The sequence below is a fragment of the Protopterus annectens genome, chromosome 1.part0 (assembly GCF_019279795.1).
Source record: "Protopterus annectens isolate FY-2018-M chromosome 1.part0, PAN1.0, whole genome shotgun sequence".
Classification (NCBI taxonomy): Eukaryota; Metazoa; Chordata; order Ceratodontiformes; family Protopteridae; genus Protopterus; species Protopterus annectens.
The window spans coordinates 973,555,483-973,582,334 of record NC_056725.1 but is presented as its reverse complement, the minus strand read 5'-3'; the positions used below and the strand labels follow the sequence as shown (position 1 = coordinate 973,582,334).

At 43.2% G+C, this 26,852-nt stretch overlaps 1 protein-coding gene across 2 annotated transcripts in view; it reads left to right on the top strand.

The window, feature by feature from the left end:
* HECA (hdc homolog, cell cycle regulator) overlaps positions 1-26,852 on the top strand; it is a 311,427-nt gene that overhangs the window by 93,992 nt on the left and 190,583 nt on the right. The window contains exons 2-3 of one of the 2 annotated variants that reach the window (XM_044064666.1): positions 17,430-18,467; positions 18,639-18,784. In XM_044064666.1, coding sequence (XP_043920601.1) covers positions 17,430-18,467; positions 18,639-18,700 — 1,100 coding nt within the window. In that variant the 3' untranslated portion in view covers positions 18,701-18,784. Of the gene's footprint in view, positions 1-17,429; positions 18,468-18,638; positions 18,785-26,852 lie in introns of those variants that run through there. The other variant, XM_044064674.1, reaches the window with a different exon arrangement.

The window sequence follows — 26,852 nt, the reverse complement described above, 5'->3', positions numbered from 1 at the left end:
GGAGGGGGAAAGTCTTCTGGAAGACGCCGTCCCAGAGGTGGCAGAGGCCCTCGCAACACTGGAGACCACAAGTCCTTTCGTGGCTCTTCAGCCTTTCACAGTCCCTGAGGGATTGTCCGACTGTGCAGCTCCGGAGCTAGTCGGGGGTCGTTTTTCGAGGCACCTAAAAGCCTGGGAAGGTATCACTCAGGACCGATGGGTGCTTCGAATTATCGCCGGAGGTTACGCCATCCCTTTCTCTCACTCTCCACCTCAGTCCAAAAAAATCCCGGACCCGCCACCCAGTCAACGGGGAAACTGCAGCCTCAGAAGTTTCAAAGCTGCTGCAAAAAGGAGTCATCCAACCGGTCCCCGCAGACCAGATCGGATTAGGGACTTACTCAAGATTCTTTTGGTGCCAAAAAGACCGGGGACTTGAGACCCACTTTGGGTCTCAGCAAGCTAAACCGTTCAGTCAAAAGTCCAAGTTCCGAATGGTCACCCTACAAACCATTCTCCCATTGCTGGAGAAAGGTGTTTGGATGTGCTCCATAGATCTCAAGGATGCTTATTACCATATCATGGTACATAAAGCGTCCAGGAGACATCTGCGCTTCAGCCTAGGAGGCAGTCATTTTCAGTTCAGGCTGCCCTTTGGTCTCACCACAGCCCCCAGGGTGTTCACCAAATGTTTGGCGGTCGTGACTGCTCACCTGAGAAGTCTAGGATTCCAGGTGTTTCCGTATCTAGACGACTGGCTCCTAACTGCCACCTCCAAGCATCTACTATTGCGGAGCCTACAAGCCACGATATCACTGGGCAATTCCCTTGGAATCACCTTCAATTGGCCAAAGTCTGTGTTGCTGCCATCTCAACGCACAAGATTCATCGGAGTAGAGATAGACTCAAACCGAATGCGGGTCTATCTACCTACAGACAGGATACAAATCAGACAGGCTCAAGTTCGAGCCTTACTTCCCAGATCCAAAGCCCCAGCCAGAATGGTCCTGCAGCTATTGGGATCCATGTCCGCCATGGTTCTTCTAGTTCCCCTAGCAAGATTGCACATGAGAATTCTCCAGTGGCTTCTTTCAGCTCAGTGGTCCTTTCAGGAACTCTCTCTGTCACCTCATATGGATCACGGAAACCTGCAAACGGGACCTTCGCTGGTGGCTGGTGCCCTCCAATCTGGATCAGGGGCGACCCTTTGTTCCACCTCCTCCTGTGACCACTTTGACCACGGACGCCTCCCAGATGGGGTGGGGGGGGCATTCCCTGGGCAGGTCAGTCCAAGGCAAATGGCATCCAGAAGAGACCCTACTTCATATCAACATCCTAGAAATGAGGGCGGTTTACCTCCCTCAGGGCGTAATTGCCGTTCACTCCGACAACATGTCAGTGGTCTGGTACCTGAACAAACAGGGAGGGACCAGATCCTATCCCCTTTGCAGAGAGGCCATGAGAGTTTGGGAATGGGCAGTGTCGACCAAACGCTTTCTAGTGGCAACTCCTATCCCGGGCAAGTCCAATGTGATAGCCGACAGACTGAGCAGAACTATCCTCTCTCCACACGAATGGTCTCTGAACATTACAGTTGCAAATCAGATTTTCAGCAAATGGGGAGTTCCGTGTTGCGACCTCTTCGACTCCACTGAATGCGGTGCAAAATGTTCTTCTCCCTCACCCGCCCGGGAAGAGCCCTATGGACGCACTAGCCCGTCCGTGGCCCACCGGCTTGCTTTATGCTTTTCCCCAGTTCCTCTCCTTCCCAGGGTGATCCAAAAGGCATCTCTTGGGGAGCAAAATGATCTTAGTTGCTCCTTACTGGCCTCGTCAAGTATGGTTCCCCTATCTTCGGAAATATGCTCTGGAAGGTCCATGGTTCCTGGATCAGATCCCAGACCTATTGGTTCATCAGTCGGGACTATTCCACCAGTCCCTACACACCTTAAAATTGACGGCTTGGCTCCTCCTCTTCCGACTATAGTCAGGAGTCATACCTTGGATCCGGAAGTTGTACAGATTTTATCTTCGGCCCACAAGTCTGCTACAAAGAAATTGTATTATAGCAAATGGAAAAGATTTGCTATTTGGGCTCAACTCCGGGGTCTGGATCCCATCACTATTCCTGTATCAGAAGTACTGAAATTTCTAACTTCTCTTTTCAATCAAGGCTCTTCAGTCTCTACCATCAAGGTTCAATTGGCAGCTATTTCCAATTTTCACGAATCTATAAACCCACCTTTAATGAGCAACAGATTGTGTAAGACCTTCTTGAAAGGTGCTGCGCTTTTAAGACCTCCGATTTCTCATCCTGCTCCTCCATGGGATCTCGATGTGGTGTTACGCCTTAACTTCCTCCCCTTCAACCGCAGCGACATGTGATTTAAAATTTCTATCGTGGAAAACTGCTTTTCTGGTGGCGATTACTTCTGCCAGAAGGGTTTCAGAGCTTCAAGCTTTGTCTGTAAAACCTCCGTACTTGGTTTTTCACAGACAGAGTATCTCTCAGGCCAAATCCATCCTTTGTCCCTAAAGTTTGTTCCAGTTTCTGCCTACAACAGTCATTAGAACTTCCAGTCTTCTTTCCGAAGTATTCTAACAAAGCGGAATTCATATTCCACACATTAGATGTCCACAGGCAATTGCGTTTTTATTTAGATAGGACCAAACAAACAAGGAAAACAGATCAGTTGTTTTGTATCCTTTGCGGACAATAAATTGGGCAAAGCCATCACAAAGGTCACTATTGCCAAATGGATCAGGGACTGTATTACTCAAGCTTATTCTTATTCTAATAAAGAGCTTACGACCTCTGTCAAAGCTCACTCTACAAGAGCTATGGCTACTTCGATAGCATTTCATTCTAAGCTTGCCATTAGTGACATTTGTGCTGCGGCTACATGGTCTTCCCCGCACACTTTCATTTCCCACTACAAATTGGATGTGGCATCTAGAGGACGAGCTTCATTTGGTTCCACAGTGCTCAAGAGTGTTTTCCAATGAGCCACCCAGGATTTAGGTGCTAGGGACGCTGTCCCATCAGTACTGAATGTAGGCGAGATAGGATCACATAACATCTTTTAGTTATGTACTTACCATAACTTTAGATGTTTGGGATCCATCTCGCCTACATTCCTAACAACCCACCCTCCTTCCCCCTTCCTTGGAGATCAGAGGATATCAGAAGGTCCGAATCCTGTTGTTTCATCTTGAAACATCTGACCATGTTATATAAACAAGTTGTGCATGTGTGCATGAATGCGGACAAACAAGATCTGGGGGATTAGTGGTGGTGCATCCTGGGATAAGAAATAGCTCAGCCAATAAGAGGCCTCGCTCTATAGCATAGCGTGCCGAGTCGGAGCCGAGGGATCGGCTCCGAGCCCATCACTACTGAATGTAGGCGAGATGGATCCCAAACATCTAAAGTTATGGTAAGTACATAACTAAAAGTTTCTGCCCGCACATGCTATTAGACACTAGAGGCCTGTCTTTTATCAGGAAAACTTTGCACCTGGAAAGCTTATTTTTACATGAAAACTCAGTGAACTGCAGAATTATGTGGATGTTTAATGTTCCAGATTACATGGGTTTAAATGAGTTGTTTTACTTGCATTTATTGGAGCAGAAATGTAGTGGTCTGCTTTTGCATTTCTGCTACACTACTGAAAAAGGTAACGTTAAAAGATGAAAAGCTTGGTTACTAGAACCATGGAAGTTTTACCATGCTAGCTTGAGGTGCACAATACAATGATTATGTCTTAAATTGGTATTAATTTAAGGCTCGTGCATCTTAATGTGGATGTTAGGCCACTGGTTGTCTTTCAGGGCCATGACTCATGACAGAGTGATTTATCTCAGCAGAACATAGGAGTTTTTGTATTTTTTCTTAAACCTTAAGTTGTAGAAATACCTTTTAGGATTGCCTTCTTGGTTACATATTTTACATAGAACCATACCACAGGGTAAGAGATGTACATGGTTGGTTAAATAAAATTTAAAATCCATTTTGTCTGATCTTACTCCTGACTTGTCTAACTGCTTTGTTTTCTTTTATACAGTTTTGTTTGCTTCCACTGATATATATATATATATATATATATATATATATATATATATATATATATATATATAATAAAACTGTTAAACTGTAACCAACCCAATCCAGCACTCACATATGTCCTTGCATTTCACTGCTGCATTAGGGATCGCCTGTCAAGAGCGCCCCAATGTTCAGCCAGCATACCAAAGCCTTTAGGTTGCTTTAAGGTACAACATACATCATATGTATGCTCCTTGCGTAGTGTAGGACATGCAGGTGGCTTGGCTGTACCATCCAAAGAACGTCTTTGCCACCATTCCTAATGATGCCATCACTTGATCGTCTGTCTGAATGTCTTTCATTGCTGGTTCACCAAGATATTGCAGATAAGTGCCCCATTGGAGTGCATTTTTATTTACCCTATTTATTTGTTGCTTGTGGGGTTTTATGTCATCCAAGAAGAGTGGATGCCAGTGTGATTGACAGATTCCCTATAAAGACCACCATGAACAGTGTCTGTTTTGTCTTGGTGCCTTGCATGACCATATGTCCTGTTCCATCTATCAGGCCTTTGTACCCAAAACCCTTCATAAGACTCTTCTTTGGTGCTCTGCTATCTTGAAAACTAGTGTCTTGAGCTTCTTGCGAAAGACATGATGGAGGGTAGCTTCCCGCTCTGAGGGACAGCTGTCAGTGGAGAAAGCCAAGAAGCCTAGGCCAGAATCTTCTGCTGTTCAGCCTCTACTGGATGTTTCTCCCAAGGTGAGTGAATGCCTGGTGGTTCGCCTGGCTTTATTGTTGGATTCCTGTGCCTCGACTGGGTTGGAGGCTGGCTGGGATCGGACTGTTAAGCACGTCCAGGGAGGTGTGGCAGATGTCAGTTTCGGATGTTCAGGGAGAACCACAGATGATCATGTCCAAGAGGCCTAGTGTTCCTCGAATATTAGTCAGAGAAGTCATCCCTACTGCTGTTATTGAATGCCGTTCTGGGTCATAGCTTTACAGATTTTTATAAGGCAGGTGTCCCATTGAAGAAAAAACAAAAGCCTAAACATATTACTCCTGCTCCTAAGGATCCACAAAGTGAATGGCACTCTTTCCCTCAGGGTTTTAGTGCTTTGATAGCATTGAAGCCTCCTCAGGGAGCTTCTACGTTCCTAAAAGACCCAGCGTACAGGATTCCTCTGAGGAAGAGCTGGATTCAGATGAGAAATCCCTTGCTGACTCTTCTCGGATTCCCTCTCCTTTGGATTGTGGATCAGAGGAAGAAGAATCCACCAGTCCTGATGCTTCCTTTTGAAGAGATTTCTTTTGGAGACCCAATCTCCAGGATGACTGTGTTCTTTAAATGGGATTGTGTTCAGGTTTTTGAGGTACATAAAATATATTATAAGTTGCTGCAGATGGATTCTCCTAAACCTTGTGCTGTTCCTTCTGATCTGGGTGCTTTCTTGGGTGCATTTTCTAATGCTTCTAAGGCTCCAGACTCTCAACCCACTGTTCTCAAGAAACCTGATAGATTCTATAGGGTGCCTGAGGACTATAATTTTTTGTAAAAGTGTCCTCCTGCTGACCTCTTGCTGGTATCTGTAGCTTCTGGCAAGCTTTCTCAATTGCTTCCTTCTCCCAAGTTACTGCCCTCTGGTAAAGATAGTAGGAACATTGACCTCTGCTACCTTGGCTTTTAGGGCTGTTAATTATCAGACCCATATGTCTCTGTATTTGTTAGCTCACCTATCCCAGGCATGTCATGTTATTTCTGATCTTCCAGACCTTGAGGGTAAAACTTCTGCCCTTTTCCCTATTTAGGGACATCTTCCCAAGTGGCTCGTCATTCATCAAGTGTAGTTATGATGCAGTAGATGCTTCTTCTAGGGCTTTGGCTTCTGGGTCTGTGATTAGGAGGTTTTCTTGGCTTCAGCTTAATTCTTTGCCCGATGATGTTAAGGCTAAGTTGATGGATGCCCCTCTTGATAATGAACACTTGTTTGGTGAAGCTGCTGCTGCTAGGTTTAAATCACTTCAAAATAAGGGCAAGGTTTTACAGGAACTTTAAATATGTACAAAAAGAAAGTGATGGAATCGAACCGACCGAAAAGAACAATAATAAAAAATAAAAAGGCGTTTCGGCTGGAGAGTAAAAAACGCACTTTAATTTACAATAACGTAGAAGAATAGGTAAGCGTTTGAGGTTGCCCTCTTCAGACCTTAATAAAACACACTTGCATGTTAAAAGTTTAAATACAGATGACAGCCAATAAAAACACACACATTTAGTAATGAGGCAAACCTCTTTTTTTGAGATTTTAAGGAGACCGCACTGTTCAAGCCAGGTGGAACATAGGCTTTAAAATCAACAATCCATCTTAGCTCGATGTATTCTGTTTCATTACATAAGTCTCCCTCTCTTTGACTCTCTCTAATTTTTTTGTAAACCCAAAAATTTCAAATTGTGATCCATACCACACTCTGATACATGTTTGGCCAGTGCATTTGTCAGTTTATTATTACGTATGTCATTCAGATGTTCCATAACACTCTCCTTCAGCATATGGTTCGTCTTGCATATATAGAATCCAATACACAGATTGCACATAGCCAAATATACTATGTTTTTGGTACAACAGTCTGCATAAAAAGAAAACTCTATTGGCTTAGACGATAGTGGGTGCATAACCATGCAAGTTGACCATATGTTGCAACAAGCTTTACAGGCCCTGCAGGCATATGTCCCCTTACACTGTGAGGCAAATCGTTCATTTGTTCTATTATGCTTATAACATAGACATTGTTTCAAGTTCATGCTATTCTTAAAACTGAATTTGGGGACAGGCTCTGACCTTGCTAATTTGGGGGTCTTGTCAGTAAAATGGGCCAGTTCTTTTTCACTATCTCTCAAATTCTGTTGACATCCCCAGAAAAAGTTGAACATAACCTGTTCACCATCTCAGTACCCTCACTTCCATTATGTGCCGTCATAGAGGACTTATCAGAGAAATAGGGTCTCGTTTTATTGTGGTCTAATTCACTTCCTTCATTGCATTATTTATCTCATCAGTTCTGTAGTCCCTATTCTTAAGATCTACACATAGACCATCTAGCGCCTTTTCAAGATTTTCCTTGGTGTGCAATCTCATGCAACAGAGTACTTGATTCTTAACTATATTTCTGGTAATATGCCTAGGGTGCATACTAGAGCGATGAAGAATATTATTTTTCCTGCAGATTTTTCTGAATAACCTGGTTGATATGTTCCCAAACATATTCTTACTCACTAATGTCCAAGAAATCAATCTTAACTTGAGAATATTGTAGAGAAAATAAAGGTAGGAAGTGGTATTCTCTAAGAATCCTACAAAACTCTCTAGTTCTGCCTTGTTGCCATGCCATATGAAAAAGATATCGTCCACGAAACGTTTGTAAAAAGTAACATGCTGCTTAAACATATCACAACAAAAGACCTGGCACATTTTACTGACAGACCCCCAAATTAGTACGGTCATAGAGCCTGTCCCCAAATTCAGTTTTAAGAATAGCAGGAACTTAAAATGTCATCTATGTTATAAGCATAATAGAACAAATGTACGATTTGAATCGCAGCGTAAGGGGACATATGCCCGCAGGGCCGGTAAAGCTTGTTGCAACATATGGTCAACTTGCATGGTTATGCACCCACTATCTTCTAAGCCAATAGAGTTTTCTTTTTATGCAAACTGTTGTACCAAAAACATTTGGCTAAGTGCAATCTGTGTAGTGGATTCTAAATAGGCAAGACTAACTGTATGCTGATGGAGAGGGTTATGGAACATCTGAATGACATACGTAATACTAAACTAACAAAAGCACTGGCCAAACATGTATCGGAGTGTGGTATGGATCATTTTAAGTTTTTTTTTTTTTTTTTTTTACAAACAAATTGAGAGTCCGAGAGGGAGACTTTTATGTAATGAAACGGAATACATTGAGCTAAGATGGATTGCTGATTTTAAAGCTTTTGTTCCACCTGGCTTGAACAGTGCTGTCTCCTTAAAACCTCTTTTAAGAAAAGAGGTTTGCCTCATTAGTAAATGTGTGTTTTTATTGGCTGTCATCTGTATTTAAACTTTTAACATGTAAGTGTGTTTTATTAAGGTCTGAAGAAGAGGGCAACCTCGAAGGCGCTTACCTATTCTTCTACGTTATTGTAAATTAAAGTGTGTTTTTTACTCTCCAGCCACAACACCTTTTTATTTTATTTTAATTTTAAATTTGTTTTTCTTCTGTGCCTAAATTTCAGAGAAGCTGCCTCGGTAAGCCAGCCTTTGTTCATAGCCAATCTTGCCCTCTTCCTAAGGGTAAAAAGGGTGGTAAGCTGGCTCTCCTGATGTTCTTCGTTCCACATTGCTGCAGTCCTTACTATTGGGGGTAGTCCGCTGTCCAGTCGGCCCGAATACCAGAGTATATGGCTGACGTCGGTCAGGGCGCATTAGACTGACGTCAGTACGTCAGGGTACTAATGCGCATGACCGACGTCATATCCTCAGTCTTTTTTGCCGCATGGTCCGATGCAGAAGCAGTTTTGCGAGTGCAGGTTGGCGTTCTGAAATATTTCCGAAGCCGGAGTTTCAGACCGAATCAGAGTTGGCTAAGTACCCGTTGGGAACATTTTGGTTTTTCTTGCCTCAGTATTTAACCGGATGTCAGAAAAAGTGAATAACTGTATTTCTTGTGGGAAACAGATACCTCATAGGGATTACCATACCTTGTGTATACCTTGTTTAGGGCCTGAGCACGACGTTGTTGGATGCCGCTCTTGTGCTAGGTTTAACAAACGCACTATTAAGAGACGGTTAGACTGTGCCAGGTTAGTGTTTGGGAAGCGTTGCAATTATAAAATGCCGCCGGATGCTCCGACGCCCGCTTCGTCCAAGAAGCGCAAGGACAAAACAGCGAAGCTTAGGGTTGATGAACCGGCAGTCCCGGACGTCGGTTCTTTAGAAGGCTCAGTGGAGCCAGAGGTTTTGCCAGGAGTTTCTTTGGAGTCTCAGGCAGAGACTTTACTGTTACAGGATGTGCCTCTCAGGAGGTAGGCCAGGCTGAGGGGCTTCTCAGGTTACTGTTCTTCCCTCTCTTCCCAAGGTAGTTAGAGCCTCTCCTTCTGTTGCTAAAACTTCTTTGAGAGGTAGGCCAAGTTCAGCTTCAGTGGGGGCTTCTCCTAGCATTACAGGTTCTGTGCCTAAGAAACATATGCTTAAAATGGCAGAAGATTTGATTACTATGATTAGAGGTTCTATGCCCCCTCCTGATAAGAGGCCTAGGGTGGAACCGGAGTTTGATAGTTTTGAACAGTGTTCAGAGGCTTCTGAGTCTTCTGCGGAAGATTTGCAGGAGTATCCTCCTTATTCTGATTCTGATGTGGATGATTCCACTCCTACAGCTTCTCCTCCTGAGGATTTCTCATTTTCGGAGACTCTGCATTCCATGAGGGAGCACTCTAAATGGGAAGGCCAGGATTACTCTGATTCCAGGAAAAGGCTTAGGGAATTCTTGTTTTTGCCCCAGCATAGGCCCTTAGCTATACCTCCTGTGTTGAATGTGGTGGAAGATGTTTTTGCAGAGGCTTCCTGAACCCTGATTCTTTGCCCCTGCTCCTGTTAAACCTGATAGGTACTATAGGGTGCCTGAAGCTCATAAGTATCTTTTAAGAGTCCTAGGGCAGACCCGGAAACTGTTTCTCAGGGACCTAAAGGTGTTAAGGCCTCTGTGGTTAAAAACCCTGTTCCCACTGATAAAGAGGCAAGGGCTTTGGATAGATGGGGAAAGAAAGTGTATACTTCTTCCACTTTAGCCATGAGGGCGTTGAATTGTCAGTTTCACATGCTTAAATATCAAAATTATCTCCTTTCACAACTGAAATCTAAGGTGGATGCTTTGGCGGAAGGTATTGAGTGTAAAGAGTTGCTGGATTTAGTTCATGTGTCTGAACAAGTGGGTAAGCATTCTTTGCAATGTGGTTTTGATGCTGTACAGGCCTCCTCGAGGGTGGCTGCCACTAGTTCTGTTCTTTGCAGGCATGCCTGGTTGAGGGATCAAATTTAGCTGAGCATGTTAAGACAAGGATTTTGGATGCTCCTTTACAGTCTGATGTGTTGTTTGGTTCGCCTGTGGAAGCAGTTTTAAAGAAAATGGAGGACAAAGCTAAGTCTATGCAAACTGTTAAAGATTTTTTGCAGGTGCAGCCACCGAAGTTTAGTAGAAATTGGCCTACTAAGGGATGGACATATCCTGCTTATGATTCCCAGTCTAGGGGTAGGTCTAGACGTGGTAGGGGCAGAGCTCAAGGTTCTTTTAGGCCTAGAACAGGAAGTTCACCTGCTCAGACTTCTGGTGAGGGCAGGGGTCAGTCCTTTCGTAAACAGACCCAGTGACCTGCTTTTTCAGCTGCCAGTAGATTCTCGTCTGGCAGCTCCTTTGGGAGGAAGACTGTCTCTTTTCAAAGAAAATTGGGATTTAATTACTCAGGACAGATGGGTGTTGGATATCATTCACCACGGTTACAGGTTTTATTTCCATACATTGCCCCCTTTCAAAGGCACGCCAGACGTTCCTCCTCCACAAAGGAAAGAGGCTCACAAGCAAATTTCTCTGTTACTCCAAATAGGGGCCATTCAGCCAGTCCCTGTATCAGAAAGGGGCCTAGGATTTTATTCTCGCCTGTTCCTAGTACCAAAGAAGGGGAACACATGGAGACCAATTTTGGATTTATCTATCCTCAACACTTATCTGGACATTCCCAAGTTCAAGATGTTGACGTTACAACAGCTTTTACCTCTGCTGGGCAAAGATCACTGGATGGTAACTTTAGATCTCAAGGAAGCTTACCTTCATGTGCCTATAAGACTAAGTTGCAGGAAGTATCTGCGTTTCGAGCTGGAAATTCTCATTATCAGTTCTCTGCATTGCCCTTTGGCTTATCTACTCTGCCCAGAGTATTCACAAAGGTTCTGGCTCCAGTGATAGCTTACTTCAGGCTACAAGGAATTCAAATCTATCCTTACTTGGACGACTGCCTGATTCTGGCTCAAGAAAAGGAAGACCTTCTACAGCATCTGGAATATGTTATAGCAGTGCTAAGATGCCTAGGGTATTCTGTGAACGAAATAAAGTCCAGTCTAGTACCCTCTCAAGACATGTGCTTTCTGGGTGTGAGACTGAATACAGCAGCCCAGATGGCCTTTTTAACCCCGGACAAACAAAAGAGTCTATCCCTTTACTTCCATCAACTATCTCATCAGTCCGTGCTGACTGCAAGGACAGTCCTTCAAGCATTAGGGTTCATGGCATCTTGTATTCTGGTGCTTCCCAATGCCAAACTGCATATGAGGAAGCTGCAATGGTATCTCAAAATGTATGGACACAGCACTGCCAGGATTTGGACACTGTCATTCAAATAATACCTTGCCTTCAAAAGAATTTTTGTGGTGGGCTCAGGAATGTCACCTAAACAAGGGACTCTCTGTGACCCGGCCAGAGGCGAGTCAGATTTTAACGACAGATGCCTCGGACATTGCTTGGGGAGCTCATCTAAATGGAAAGTGGATACAAGACAAGTGGCCTGCCAGACTACAGCATCTACATATCAACATGAAGGAGATGTTAGCAGTCCAGTTTGCATTAATGGCTTTCAAGGAGTTACTTCTTCCAGGGCAGGTGTTGATTCTAACAGACAACACAACTGTCATGTGGTACATCAACAAACAAGGGGGAACACATTCTTATCCTCTATGCAGGCAAGCAATGATTTTATGGGAGACTGCGCTCAGCTTGCAACTAACTCTTCAGGCAAGGTTTCTGCCGGGAGCACAGAACTCCTTAGCAGATGTGTTAAGCAGACAAATCATGGATCCCCACGAGTGGAAACTGGATCTTCATGTATTTCAGAAATTGACAGTGTCATGGGGAACTCCAGACATAGATCTGTTCGCTTCTCCACTAAACCACCAGCTGCCAAAGTTTTGCACAAAGGGGTTTCATCACACAGCTTGGAAAGTGGATGCTCTTTCTTTCAGTTGGAAAAATCATGTGTATGCCTTTCCACCTCTGCCTCTTCTTCCAAAGGTGCTCTTAAAGGTCAGACAAGACAAGCCAAGGATGATTTTAATAGCTCCAGATTGGCCTCGGCAACACTGGTACCCACTACTAAGGAGTCTGGTAAGGAAGCCTCCATGGCCTTTACCTTTGATTCCACATCTGTTATCTCAGAAGGACGGTCATCTGCTCAATGTCAAGCTTCACTCTCTTCATCTAACAGCCTGGCATATTCTGTGCTGAAGCATAGCAGGTCTCAACTTCCTCAACAAGTTTTAAATGTGATTATGGAAGCTAGAAGACCTAGTACAAGGAAAGTGTATGCATGAAAAAATGGAAGAGGTTTTATTTTGGAGTACAGCAAAGAATTTGGAGATTTCTGAGCCTAATTTGAGTGTGGCTCTTCAATATCTTACTGAGTTATTGGACAAAGGTTTGTCCTTCTCTTCCATTAAGATTCATGCTGCAGCAATTTCAGCTCATTATGATTGTGACCCACCATTGTTTTCGCATCCTTTGTTCAAGCAGTTTCTTAGAGGGGCAAAGAATATAAGACCCCACGTAGAGCTCCTACTCCTGCTTGGGATCTCAATTTTGTGTTGGAAAAACTTACTCTACAACCTTTTGAGCCTGCGGCTACTGCTGAATTGAAATACTTGTCATGGAAGACTGCTTTTCTGTTGGCTATTACTTCTGCAAGAAGGGTGTCTGAATTGCAGGCCCTTATGGCAGTAGAGCCCTTTTGATTTTCCATAAGGATAGGGTATCATTACGTACTAATCCTTCCTTTATGCCTAAGGTGGTTTCTAGTGTGGCTTTAAACCAAACTATTCATTTGCCTACTTTTTATGCAGACCCCCAAAATAAAGGGGAAAAGATTTTGCACACTTTAGATGTACACAGGCAATTCTGTTATTATTTAAGCAGGACTAAGGATTTTAGGCAGCCACAGCAGTTGTTTGTTACTTTTGCTTTGAGTTCGCAGGGCAAGCCTGTGTCAAAACAAACTATTTCTAGGTGGATTGGCTTTTGCATTGCATTTTGTTATTCCCATCATGGCAAGGAGATTCCAGCTGGGATTAGGCCTCATTCCACTAGGGCTACTGCCACTTCAACAGCATTTCTAAGGGGGTGGCAACTAAGGATATTTTGGAGGCAGCTACTTGGAGTTCAGTGCATACTTTCTCTAAGCATTATCACCTTCCTATCTACTCTAAGTCTAGGGCTGGTTTTGCCACAGCTGTTTTGCAAGGCATGTTGTCAGCTCCTGCTTCTTTATGATTTGCCAGCCTCCCTTACCTCTGCTTTGGGATTCTACCCAATAGTAAGGACTGCAGCAATGTGGAACGAAGAACATAGTACAGTTTTGTACCTACCATAAATGTAGATGTTCGAGGATCCACATTGCTGCAGTCCAATTTACCCTCCCTCCTTCCCCTCTGTGTTTAGGGGTGGTTGTGTAGGTGAGGTTATATGCTGATATTTTTGTATATATTTTTGTATATATTGTACATATTTTTGGTGCAGGTATGTTGGGCCTTGTCTTTTTAGGGTCTTCTGACATCTGGGGCAAGAAAAGACTGAGGATATGACGTCGGTCATGCGCATTAGTACCCTGACGTACTGACGTCAGTCTAATGCGCCCTGACCGACGTCAGCCATATACTCTGGTATTCGGGCCGACTGGACAGCGGACTACCCCCAATAGTAAGGACTGCAGCAATGTGGATCCTCGAACATCTACATTTATGGTAGGTACAAAACTGTACTTTAAGGCTACTCAGATTTCATTACCTCAGAAGTCTCCTTTTCCAGATAAACCAGGTGCTGTCTATCTATTCTTCCTAGCCACTTTCTCTCTCTCAATATCCCGATCCATCCCCTTTTTAGAAGTTTTTACATGTCTCTGCTTTGTCCTTTGCCATTCTTCTGCCTCAAGGTGTTCACCAAATGCCTTGCTCCTGTGAATGCTTTTTACAGAATTCAGGGGATTCAAGTATTTCCTTATTTTGACTACCTCCTGTTTCAGGCTTCCTGTCCATAGATCCTGTTGCAAAATCTTAATTTTGCCATTTCCCTTCTGCAGAGCCTAAGGTTCACAGTAACCTTCAAAAAGTCTTTTCTGACTCCTTAGGACCATTTTTTTCTGTGGTGCAGGATCCAGATGGTGCAGATGCTGGCATCCCTGCCTCTTCCCAAGGCCTTGACACTCATTTCCTTCTTTCAAACTCCTCTTCCACTGGCCCGTTGTACAGCCAGAATTTCTGAGAGCTCTGGAATTCATGGCATCCATCATCCCTATGCTCCCTCTTGCCAAACTCCACATGGGAAAGTTTCAGTATTTTCTTAAGTCAGTTTGGCTTCAACATGCATATCCTTAGAATTTATAGTTCCTCTTCTACCTTTCCTCAAGAAGGAACTTCACGAGGTAGGTCCAGCAGTTCTCTAAGTCTGGGGGGGCTCCCTTTTCATCTACTCTTCCCTCTCAGGAGCTGTTCTCAGACGCTTCATATGTGGGATGGGGAGCAGCTTTTGACTCCCTAAAGGTGCAGGGGATGTGGTCGTGCCTTCAAAAGAAAGAGCAAATCCGTGTCTCACAGGTGAGAGCTCTTCTCCTGGTGCTTCAGGCTTTTCATCTTTCTCCCCAGGACCTCTCAAGGTATTTACAGACAATACCACAATGATTTGGTGTGTAAACAAATGAGGGGGCAATATTTTATCTTTGTTGGTTGGCACTCCTAGGGTGGAATCTTGCTGTCCAGTATCAAGTGACTCTTCAGGGAGTTTACATTCTCACATTCAAAACATTGTGGCAGGCACTCTGAACAGGTCTTTAACTCAATTCCACGTATGAATGCTTCACAGGGGTGTGCTTCTGGATATTGTCCACCCGTGGGGTACTCCTCAAATAGATAATTTTGCCTCCCCACAGAACAGCTTCCTGTGTTTTGTGCCAGACGCTCAGTTCCTCTGGTTTGGAAGGGTGGACACCTGTCTCTTTCTTGGAAGTGGATGTTTCTTTATGCTTCCCTCTCCCTTTTCTCTCATTCCTCTCCCTTATTCCAAAAGTCTTGTTAAAAATTCAACAGGATGCACTCAAAATCTTGTTGGTGATCCCCTTTTGGCCGAGACAACATTGGTCCCCTCTTCTGCATTTAGCCAAGGGCAGTCATCACAAATTGCATTTTAGTGCATGGATCTACACTTACAGAGCAAGGGTCTCCTATTCATCCCCACCTGTCCACTCTTCAGCTGACATTGAGTGAAAGGATTTTATTCCAGTTAGACACCTTTTTTTCTGAGGATGTGTTTAGGGTCCTGCAGGAGGCCAGGAAACCCAGTACTAGGTGGTCCTGTTTATCCAAATGGAACAGGTTTTCTGTTTGGTGTCCTTGTGACCTGGATCCACTTTCTGTGGATGTTCCTTTGGTTCTCTATTTTATCTGAGTGAATTGCTCATTGCTGGTTTGGCTTATTCTTCTGTTAAGGCTTACTTTGTCAGCTGTCTCTGCCTGTCTGTCTTTATCTCCTCCTTTAACTTCTAGATATGAGGCTAAACAATTCCTTTAATGGTGTCATTCATATTGGGTCTCCCAGGAAGCCTGTATCTCCTCCCTGGGATCTTAATTTTATTTTGGAAAAATTGACTCCGGCTCCTTTTTGAGACTGTAGCTTCAGATTCCTTTCAACATTGCTCTTGGAAGACTTTTAAGCTCTTACTTGTGCAAGACGGGTGTCCGAGCTTCAAGCCCTTATGTTTTGTCCTCCTTTTTTAGTGTTTCATAAGAATAGAATGTCCTTGCTTACTAATCATCCGTTTATACCCCAGGTGGTGAATGAGCTGTCCCTCAATCCAGTCTATTCATTTGCCCAATTTTTTCCCTTCTGCACAATCTGCCAGTGAGAATGTGCTGCACAAGTATGTGCATGGACAATTCAGATTTTATTTGGATAAACAAATTGGATAAACAAAGAAAAAGGTGGAAAAGAACTGAGTGCACAAAACTACTAGTAATCCACAAAGAACACTCAGTCCGGCACATTGCGTAATAAAGGTAAGGTTGTCATACCAAACGATAACCAAATGTAAAATTTAATATAATAAATGACACCATAAATACGCTAGATTAAGCGCTTTCATTCCACACAGGGAACTTCATCAGATGTTCCCTGTGCAGAATGAAAGCACTTAATCTAGTGTGCTTGCAGTGTAATTTATTATATGAAATTTTATATTTTACATTTGGATAAGAATAAAGAAATCTGATCAGCTCTTTTTGTTTCCTTTTATCCTAAGTCTTTAGGGTTAGCAGTAGCCAAGCAAAACTATTTCTTCTTGGATCTCAAAAGCTATTTCTTTTTGCTATTCCTTTCATGGTAAGACCCTTCTTTTTCATTAAGGTTGATTTTTTGCTATGGCTGTGGCTGCTTCTGGTGGTTTTTTTTCCAAGGGTTTGGATACTAATTCTGTTCTTGAGACTGCTACCTGTACTTCTGTGCATACATTTACCAAGCACTACAAGTTGGATGGAATCTCCAGACTTAAAGCTGGTTTTGATAGGGCCATCCTTCATGGCTTCCTAGAGGGCTCTGCTGGTCCTTCCTCCTCTCAAGATTCTTCATGAGCTTTGGCACTCTCCCCAGTGTAATGAATACTGCAACAGTGAAGAGAGGGATATAATACAGATACGTAAAATCTTGTCTACCATAAAGGTAGATATCTTTCTCTCCACTGTTGCGGTATTCACTCACTCCCTTCACCCCTGATCCACTTCTCTTCTGGATGTACTGATTACATTTTCCTTTTCTTGGAGTGGTGTTCCTACTGGGGCTCTCAGTTCTGAGGATAGTACGGCTGGACGTCACCTTTTTGCCCTCTGCTATGCAAGGAGCATACGTGTGACGTATGGCGTACCTTAAAGCAACTTAAAAAGGCTTTGGTATATTGGCCGAAAGTTGGGTTTCTCTAATGTAATGAATACTGCAACAGTGAAGAGAAGGACATCTACCATTATGGTAAAATTTTACACAAATGTACTTTCTAAGTTTAATGCGCAAAGTAATCCTTACAGCTGTCAAATACAGTACAGTTTTTTAGAAAAGAAGAATGAAAACTTACATGAGACTTCTGTGTGTCTTGTCTATTTATTTATCTGAGGCTTTCCCAAAATTGAAAAAATGCTAATTACAGTACTCCACTCCAATTTTGGCTAGACTGGTTTAGAAATTCTACTGACTTCTGTGCTGTTAAATTTCTTGTTTTGAAAATGTTTGCATAACCGGTCTGACAGCAACTTCTACTGAGATTTATTGTAACCCTTTTTTATTTTCTGTGTAGATGCTCCTTGTGCTACACCACTAATCTGCAGTTTTGCAAGGCCAGTGGATTTAGAGAAGGATGAATACCAAAAAGTCATATGTAATAATGAACACTGTCCCTTTGGCAGCTGGATGCACCTTCAGTGTTTTTATGAATGGGAAAGCAGTATACTTGTTCAATTTAATTGCATTGGCAGAGCACGTAGCTGGAATGAAAAACAGTGTCGTCAGAACATGTGGACAAAGAAAGGTTATGATCTTGCTTTTCGTTTCTGCTCTTGCCGCTGTGGACAGGGTCACTTGAAGAAGGACACTGACTGGTACCAGGTGAAACGTATGCAGGATGAGCGGAAGAAGAAAACGTCTGTGGAAAAGAGCTCAAAGGGTACTTCTGAATGTCAGGATGACTCCAAAAAAGGCAAGCCTGCTCTGAAGCCTCATCGTACTGCTAGCCATGAGCTGTCGCATAGAAATTTAGTAGATCGCCAGAACTCTCAAGAGAAGGGGGCAAGCAACGGTGGCCATAGTCTCCGTTCTCCCTGTGATTCCCCTGGCCAGTCTCCTCCTTCTGGTTATGCCATTCTTGCATCTTCATACTTTAGTGGACCTCGTGGCTCACGGCACTTAGGTGAATTTCTGAAAAATGCTGTCCATTTAGAAACTCACAGAAAAAATATGGCAAGTTCAGGGTTGCTTCGCAGTACACATTATGACTGTGTGTCTTCTGGGTTACAAATGCATAGAACTGGACATCCGGATACTCCTGTTCAGTTTCTTAGGAGACTGGATCTTTCAGATTTGTTTAATCATATACCAAGGCACAAGTTAAACACGTTCCATGTACGCCTGGAAGATGATGCTCAGGTGGGCCAAGGAGAGGATTTACGGAAATTCATCCTTACAGCACTTAGTGCAAGTCATAGAAATGTTTTGAACTGTACTTTATGCCACAGGGTGCTGCCAGTTTTTGAACAGTTTCCACTTGTTGATGGCACCCTGTTCCTTAGTCCCTCCAAACACGATGAGATTGAATATGATGTACCTTGTCACCTTCAAGGTAAAGTTTGCAGTCAGTATTTTAATTCATTTTTTGTGCCTTCTTTTTCAGTAATTTATAATACTGTAATAGGAATACATAAATTGCCTTTTGTCATTATTTTGTAATTGAATTTTATTTCAGAATGTAAAATTGGGCAAAAAATGGTTTATATTTAAATCTCTCTTACAGATTCCAAGAGTAAGGCTGTGAAGACATTTTGTGTGTTTTCATGTTCTTCAGGTTTTGTGTAATACCACTGTGAGAAAATGCTGCAAGTTTTTAATTGATAACTACCTAGAGGGTGGAACAGGCAGCACAATATTCAGACAATTAAAGGTAAGAAGTTAGCCAGCACACTTAACCATACCCAATTGTTTAGTGTCTTCTTTGCTGAGATAGAGCAGTTGTACCCCCACCTTTGACCAGTGGGTAAGCTGTCTTACATTTCTTAAGTCCTCTGGTAAGAAAGCAGAGGTGTCAGTGTCCACATTTATACCATATATGCAATAGTGTATGTGTTTTTTTTTTTTTTTTTTTGCTTTTGTTATACTGGTGCTGTTTGTGTTTGTATGTTTTCTGCCTGACAGTCCCCCTGGGAGTGTGCTTATAACAAATAGGTGTCTGAGCTGTGCTTTAGAGGATTATGATCAGGTGTCTGAGATTCACCAGTTTATTATATGCTTGTGACTTGGATGCCAAGAAATTCACCTCCAGAGAGAATGATTTAACATGGCTCCTTTGATCATATGAAGAAGGACATGATAGAGCTATCAGACTATGCATCTGAAATTGGTGTGAAACTGTTGGTAATGGAAGAGCACCACTCAATAAGAATACCGCAATATAAGTAAATGATAGTGGACTTCAGTTATTGACTTAGCTGTTGATGCCTTGTTAAGGGGAGCAAAAACAAGAGGTACCACTGCTGTAAGCTGCATTTTATATAAAGCTCAACACCAAAAAAGAAAGAAAACACAGTGATGTTCAACCTTTTAAAATAACAATAATCCAGCAAAGCTTTCGGGTTTCCCCTTCCTCATTGCATATAAAATGTAAATATTGTATCTCATTTAAGTACAGAATAGTAAAAATCATATGATGCAGCCAACCAATAAAACAACCCAACTAATCAACATCAGTTAATAACATATATCTCTTTTAAAAACATCTATTAATACCTGTGTGTGTGTGTGTGTGTGTGTGTGTGTGTGTGTGTGTATATGGCCCCAAAACTTGGACCGAACCACAAAAGGAGGGGGGGGGGTAACGATATTCATCAAAGATACCCACACCTCCAGGTTGGTGGCAAAGCACGAAGCATCAGAGACTATCCATGTGCAACTAACAGTGGGTAAAACTGCCTTCCAGTTTATAGCCTGCTACAGACCACCCTCCCAAACCCAGGAACTGCACTCGGCCTTCCTGAGAACACTGGAAAATATGAAGGTTTCTCCAAACACCATTATATTGGGCGACTTCAACTACCCAAACATAGACTGGGAGCATTACTCTAACTCCAACACCCTAGCCCAAAGGTTCCTAGAATTTATAAACTCAAATGCTATGGAACAACTTGTTACCACTCCCACAAGAGGGGAAAACGTACTGGACCTGATCATCACCAACATGGGGACTCTATGCCCCAGATGTGTATCACTCACTGGTAAGATCAGACCATAAACTAATCTCACTGGATATTCACATCCCGACCCCACCCCCTGCCCAGAAAACCACAGTGAAAAACTTCTCTAAAGCAAATTACACACTCCTCAAAACCGAGGTGGAATCCTTCAAAGCCCCCGGGCCTGTGGAAAATATGGCCCAGACCGCAGAATCCTTTATAAACGCATTCTGTGAACACCTTCAGGAATGCATGGATCATGCAATCCCAAATAAAACCAAGACCCAATCCTCCAAAGGCAGACGTCCTGTCTGGTGGACCCCAGCCATAAACAAACTATACAATAGAAGGAGGAAGCTACTAAATGATAGAGCAAAATCCCAAAAAGGGAAGGCATCACTGATCAGTATTAGCAAAAAACTACGGGCACTCATAAAAAATAAAAAAGGCCAGCTTCGAGAGAAAAATTGCACAGGACACGAAGGATAATCACAAGGCTTTCTTTAGTTATGTTAGGAACCTGGGTGGTAATTCCAAGATATGCTCAGAATTAGTCCAGAATGGCAAAAAATACACTGAACCCACAGACATTGCCAACATCCTAGCTGACAGGTTCAGCGCAAACTCCCCCCCCCCCCCACCAAAAGGGCAAATATCTATCCCAGCAGAGTGCTTGCCCCCCCTGACATCTCAGATGCTCAGGTAAGAGCCGCCCTCTCCAAAGCAAAAAACACAGCATCAGTGGGACCAGACTGTGTCCCGGGCTGCGTTCTACATGAACTCCAAGAAGAGCTAAACCCAAACATAAAATTACTGTTCAATCTCGGCCTTTACTACAGGATATGTGCCCAAAGAGTGGCGTACAGCAACAGTGGTCCCTCTCCATAAAGGTGGTGCCTCAACGGATCCTGGAAACTATCGCCTCATAAGCCTGACTAGCTTGGTCCGCAAAGCTATGGAAAGGATCATCATGGACCTCATAAATAAAGATATTGGGGACCTACAGACACTGGATCCTACCCAGTTTGGCTTTAAGGGCAGATCCTGCCTCTTAAACCTGGTTGATTTCTTTGAAACAGTCACCAAGGCCATTGATGAGGGGAAGGTGGTCCACACAGCCTACCTGGACCTCGCAAAAGCCTTCGATACAATACCCCACTCAGGCATTATAGATAAGCTCACCCGCTTAAATATAAACCCCTATGTCACTAGATGGATTGCAAACTGGCTCAAGGACAGAACCCACATGGTTAGAATTGCTGGAGCCATGTCAGACTCCAAACCAGTTACAAGTGGTGTCCCACAAGGCTCAGTCCTGGGACCTCTTTTGTTCGGTATATATTTCTCGGAGGTACAGGCCAACACGGAAGGACTGTGGCTGACCAAGTTCGCAGATGACTGCAAACTGGGCGCCATAATCGACTCTCCAGCTGACACAAGCATCCTCCAAAAGGGCCTCATAGAAACAGACAACTGGTGCCAGAGCCATGGCCTCAAGCTAAATGCCAAAAAGTGTATAGTCATCCCCTTTGGCAAAAACAAAGTGTCCACAAATTACCACATAGGTGGTAATCCATTAAGTACAGAAGAAGTAATTAGGGACCTGGGGACCCAAGTTGATAGCAATCTCTCATTTGACAACCACGTGGCCAAAGTGGTTAGAAAAACATTTTATATAGCCCACCTAATCATGAAGGGATTCACATCTAGATCAGGGGAGGTCATCGTGCCTCTTTACTCAGCCCTCATCAGGCCCATAATTGAGTACAATGCCCCCTTTTGGGATATACCTTACCAGACAACTGCAGCAACTGGAAAGACCCCAAAAGTACCTCAGCAAGAGGATCAAAGGGCTCAAACAGATGCCATATGCTGCCCGGTTAAAGAAACTCCAGCTCTACTCAGTGGCATACCGCCTGTTCAGAGGCGATCTGTGCCTGACGTATAAAGCCATGTCCAACCCGGAATTAATGGACATGCTGCACCTCAGAAAATCCAAATCTCATCAGCACGCTCGAGAGACTTGAACCTCAGCACTGAAATAAATAAGACATGCTGGAGGGACAGATTCATAACCCACAGGCTCCCTTCATTCTGGAATAAAATCCCAGTCCAGGTTAGGCAGAGTCCCTCTTTGACTGTCTTCAAGAGGAATCTTGATGAGTGGATGGGAGATCGTAGGTTTACCCCGGGTATCACTTTTGTGTCACTGTTAGATAGAGGCACAGTATACTAACCTCAAAAAAGGGCATAGCAAAATAAATTTAAAATGGGTGGCGAAAGCCAAACACATTCTGGCTAGGCTTATAAATGCCCTAGGGTAGATAGCCTAGTATGAACCTATACATATATATATATATATATATATATATATATATATATATATATATATATATATATATATATAATATGTGGGTGTGTGTGTGTGTGTATATATATATATATATATATATATATATATATATATATATATATATATATATATATATATATAATTTTTTTAAGAATGTATTCAAAGTAATAAAAACATTTTAGTGCAAATTTCATTGGTTCTAGTGCAGCTTATGTTGTCTCTTAATTAAAACAGGTTTTAAGCTAACTTGATTATCGATACCCGGATCATGTCTGCTTGGAGTCTAACTATCCAGGAATATTCAACATTCTCAAGGAAATTGTTGATCACCTCCCCCCTCTTACTTTTATATGTTGTTTTAACAACTGTGAATTTAAACTTAGTCAGTATTTTCTGCTATATGCTTGGCTAAAGCATTTGTTTGTATCTTTCTCCTAATCTTGCATTTGTGTTCTATTACACGGGCCTTTAACTTCCAAGTACTTTTGCCTACATAAAATGAAGGGCATTTATTACATGTAGCCAAATAAACTGTAAACATAGTGTTACAGTTTGCGTAACAATTGAATTCAAATACATATTTAGTGTTTCGATGAGTGATTACAAGATTACATCATCACACCAACTACAATTGTGGCACAGAAATGTACCCTTCATGTTACTTCCATTAAACTTAAAATCTTTAAAGCATAATCTTTGTCTCAAATTTCTTTCATTTTTATATGCAAAATATGTTTTTTTGGTAACAGTTTGTTTTAATTCTGGCATAGATAACAAGATATTCTAATTCTGTTGTACTACTTGTTCAATTTCATTCATTCTAGTATTATAGGCTGTAACATATCTAATCTTCTTTTTTTTGGACTTGTTAAGGGGATCCAGTATGTATCGGCATTGGAGGATGTAACCCACACTGTTTTGCTAGGGATGGTTTGCACCTTTCTCCAGTACTGGCCAAAACCTTTTCTTCCCCCATAGTGTTTTTTTAGGCAGTCAGTCTTCTCAAATTACCTGCATAGCTAATCAAATCAAAACCTATAGAAAGGTAGCACTATTCAGCGCTAGAAGCCTAAACAAGATGTTGCACTCTTTAGAGGCATTCTTAACTCTTGAAAATGTAGATGTGTAGTTACTGAAATGTTGTTTGAAGATAGTGATAGCAGTCCCACATGGCAGGATTTCAGTGGCTGCCACTCTTCAGACCCAACACAGAAATGGTGGTGTTGCTAGAAGGGGCACGTATTCCTAATAAGCCATCTGACCTTCAAACTCTTAAGCCAAGGCAGTGAGTTTGAACTTCTCAATATCCATTCAAACTGGCATGCCTCCCTGTCTAGCCTAAAACTGTATGCTCTTGGGTAACGCTAACTATCCCTTCATTAACTGGGAAATCTACACCACTTAAATTCACACATAAATTGCTGGACTTCATTCATACTAGCTGTTGGGACCAGCTAGTTCTAGTCCCAACTAGGGGTCAGAAATATTGGCCTTGGTTCTCGCCAATATTGCCATCATGTGCTCATCCCTTACAGTTACAACATCACTAGTCAAATCTGACAAACGTTTGGTAACCATCACTATGAGGGGTAAAACCGGACTTGCCACAAAACCTTTCTGTCTTTAGAAACTAGACTAAGGCAGACCTAGTCTGGCTAACGGATGACCTGATTAAATTTAAGCACCCTCTTCATCTTGATGACCCCATCATACACGCTGCTACATTTGTAGTTAATTTTCATACCTATCTCAAAGCATGCACTGAGGAATACATCCCCACATAAGACTCAAGTACAATGCTAACTTCACGAATAAAACCTCTGTAGTGAAATTCTAGACATAAACTATACAGTAAGAGAAAGAAACTCCTAGCCAATAAAAACAAACTTAAGACCACATCATCTAGAGATGAACTCAAAAAGATAAAAGATCTTCAAAGAACTTAGAAATAAGATCAAATCCTCTGAAAGTAAGTATGAATTTGGGAACCGCTACCTCTACTAAAGACAACCACAAAGCCTTTTTCAGCTAAAGTCTGAAACCCTATTGGTAATTCCTAGCAATGCTCCCCGCTGATGCATAAAAACACATCACTTGTTCTCTGAGGACATAGCCAGCATATTAACTGATAATTTCACCACTAACTTTACTCCCCTAGCTTCCCCTAGATGTCCTTCAAGGATGCATCTGCAGTCATCACATATGGGTTGTCCTGCCTCAGGCAGCCCTTCGGTCGGCCGGATTCCAAAGTCTGGGTCCGGCTTCGGCTGATGTCGCCCTTTCCCCCACGTCAGAGCGCCTGGGGTATAAAAGCGTCAGCCGACGCCATCTTCCCCAGTCTTTCTTGCCGTGTGGTACCTGAAGCAGAAGCAGTTCGCAAGTGCCGGTCGGCCAGCTCCTGTAATTCAGCTAAACCGAAGACTTCAAAAGCTAAGTACCCCGTTGGGGACTCTTTCTTGCCTCAGCCGATGTCAGATAAAATTAATAATTGTTTAACTTGTGGGAAACAAATACCTCATAAGGATTTCCACTCTTGCCTACCTTGCCTAGGCCCAGACCACGACGTCTCGGCCTATTCCGCCTGTACTTCCTTCAACTGACGCACTCTAAGACGTCGGTCGGAGTTTGCAGAGGAATTTTTTGGGGCTAGTTTTGCTTACAAAATGCCGTCGGAGACTCCGACTTCACATTTAATAAAGAAACGGAAGGACAAGGACCGACACACGCAGTCTGCGGTTTCGGCTGAAACCACGGCCAGGCCTACTGCGAGTGTCTCAGTCTCGGCTGAAACAGAGTCCTTGGTACTTCCGTCCACCACAACCGACAACCTCGGCCCCGGAGGCCACTACTGTATCGGTTGTTGAATCTCCATTGGAATCTGGTGTCCAGTAACCTTCCGACACCATTCCCTTAGACAAAACTACACCAGCACGTGGTGCAGCCAGGCCTCCTGCATTCATGTCTATTAAGGCATTCTCTAGGGCTAAAGCTGCTAAACACTCAAAATCTATGCCTCCCAGGGTTATCTCCCAGGGACCCACTACAAGTTCTCAGATCCTTAGTCTAGCTGAGGACCTTATTTCACTAATTAGGGGCTCTCAACCTCATCCGGACAGGGGCTCTCAACCTCCTACAGAAAAAAGGCCCAGGATTGAGCCCTCTGATCCCCTCTCCTCAGATGAGGCCTCTGATGGCTCTGCTCTCTCGGACTACCAGTAGGAGGCTTTTTCGGCCTACGAGGATTCTGATGCAGAGGAATCTATCCCTTCGGCCTCCCCTCCTGAAGAACTGTCTTTTGGGGAAACTCTGCACACTATGAGGGAGCATTTCCAATGGCAGGGCCAGGAATTCTCTGATTCCAGGAAGGGATTAAGGACCTTCTTGCATTTGCATCAGCATAGACCTTTGGCTATTCCCCCTGTTTTGAATGTCATTGATGATGTGTACTCTGAGTCTAGCACAACCCCTGACACTCTCCCTCCGGCTCCTGCCAAACCCGATAGGTACTACAGGGTCCCGGAATCACATCTTTTCCTTTACAAGGCCCACTCTGCTGATCCAGAAACGATTTCCCAGGGCTCTAAAGGGGTTGCAGCTGTCACTACAAAAAATCCACTCACCTCTGAAAGGGAGTCCAGGGCTTTAGAGCGATGGGGTAAAAAAGTGTATACTTCTGCTACCCTTTCTATGAGGGCTTTAAACTGTCAATTTCATATGATACAGTACCAAGAGTTATTTGTTAGATGAATTGCATAAAAAACTGTCTTCACCTGAACCCCTAGATCGCAAATCACTTCAGGATCTGGTACATAATTCTCAACAGGCTAGCAACCATTTCTTGCAGTGTGGTTATGATGCATTGGAAGCTTCATGTAGGTCAGCTATGACAGGTGCAGTCATACGTAGGCATGCTTGGCTGAAGGAACAATCTCTGCCAGACCATGTTAAAGCAAAGCTTCTGGATGCTCCACTGGAAAAGCAAAAGTTATTTGGCTCCACTGCTCAGGAGGTCTTAAAGAAATTTGAAGAAAAGGCAAAATCTGTACAAACAGTCAAAGATTTTATGCGAGTCCAACCACCAAGATTCAGCAGAAATTGGCCTTCCAAGAACTGGTCCTTTCCAGACACAGACAGATTTCAGAGAGGCAAGAACCAGGCGTGCCAGAGGTAGAGGGCAAGCTAGAGGCTCCTACAGAGGACGTCAATGGCAGCCTCCCAACCAGAGAGGTAGTGCAGGGCCTACAACTGCTGCACAAGGACAGACTATGACTTTACTTTGACACCGCCAACCAGGGCTCAATTGGAAGCACCTTTGGGCGGAAAGCTTTCCTTATTTTCTGAAAATTGGCACATTATTACAAGGGACAAATGGACACTACAAATAAAGAGACAAAGGATACAGGTTCCATTTCCACACATTACCGAAAAG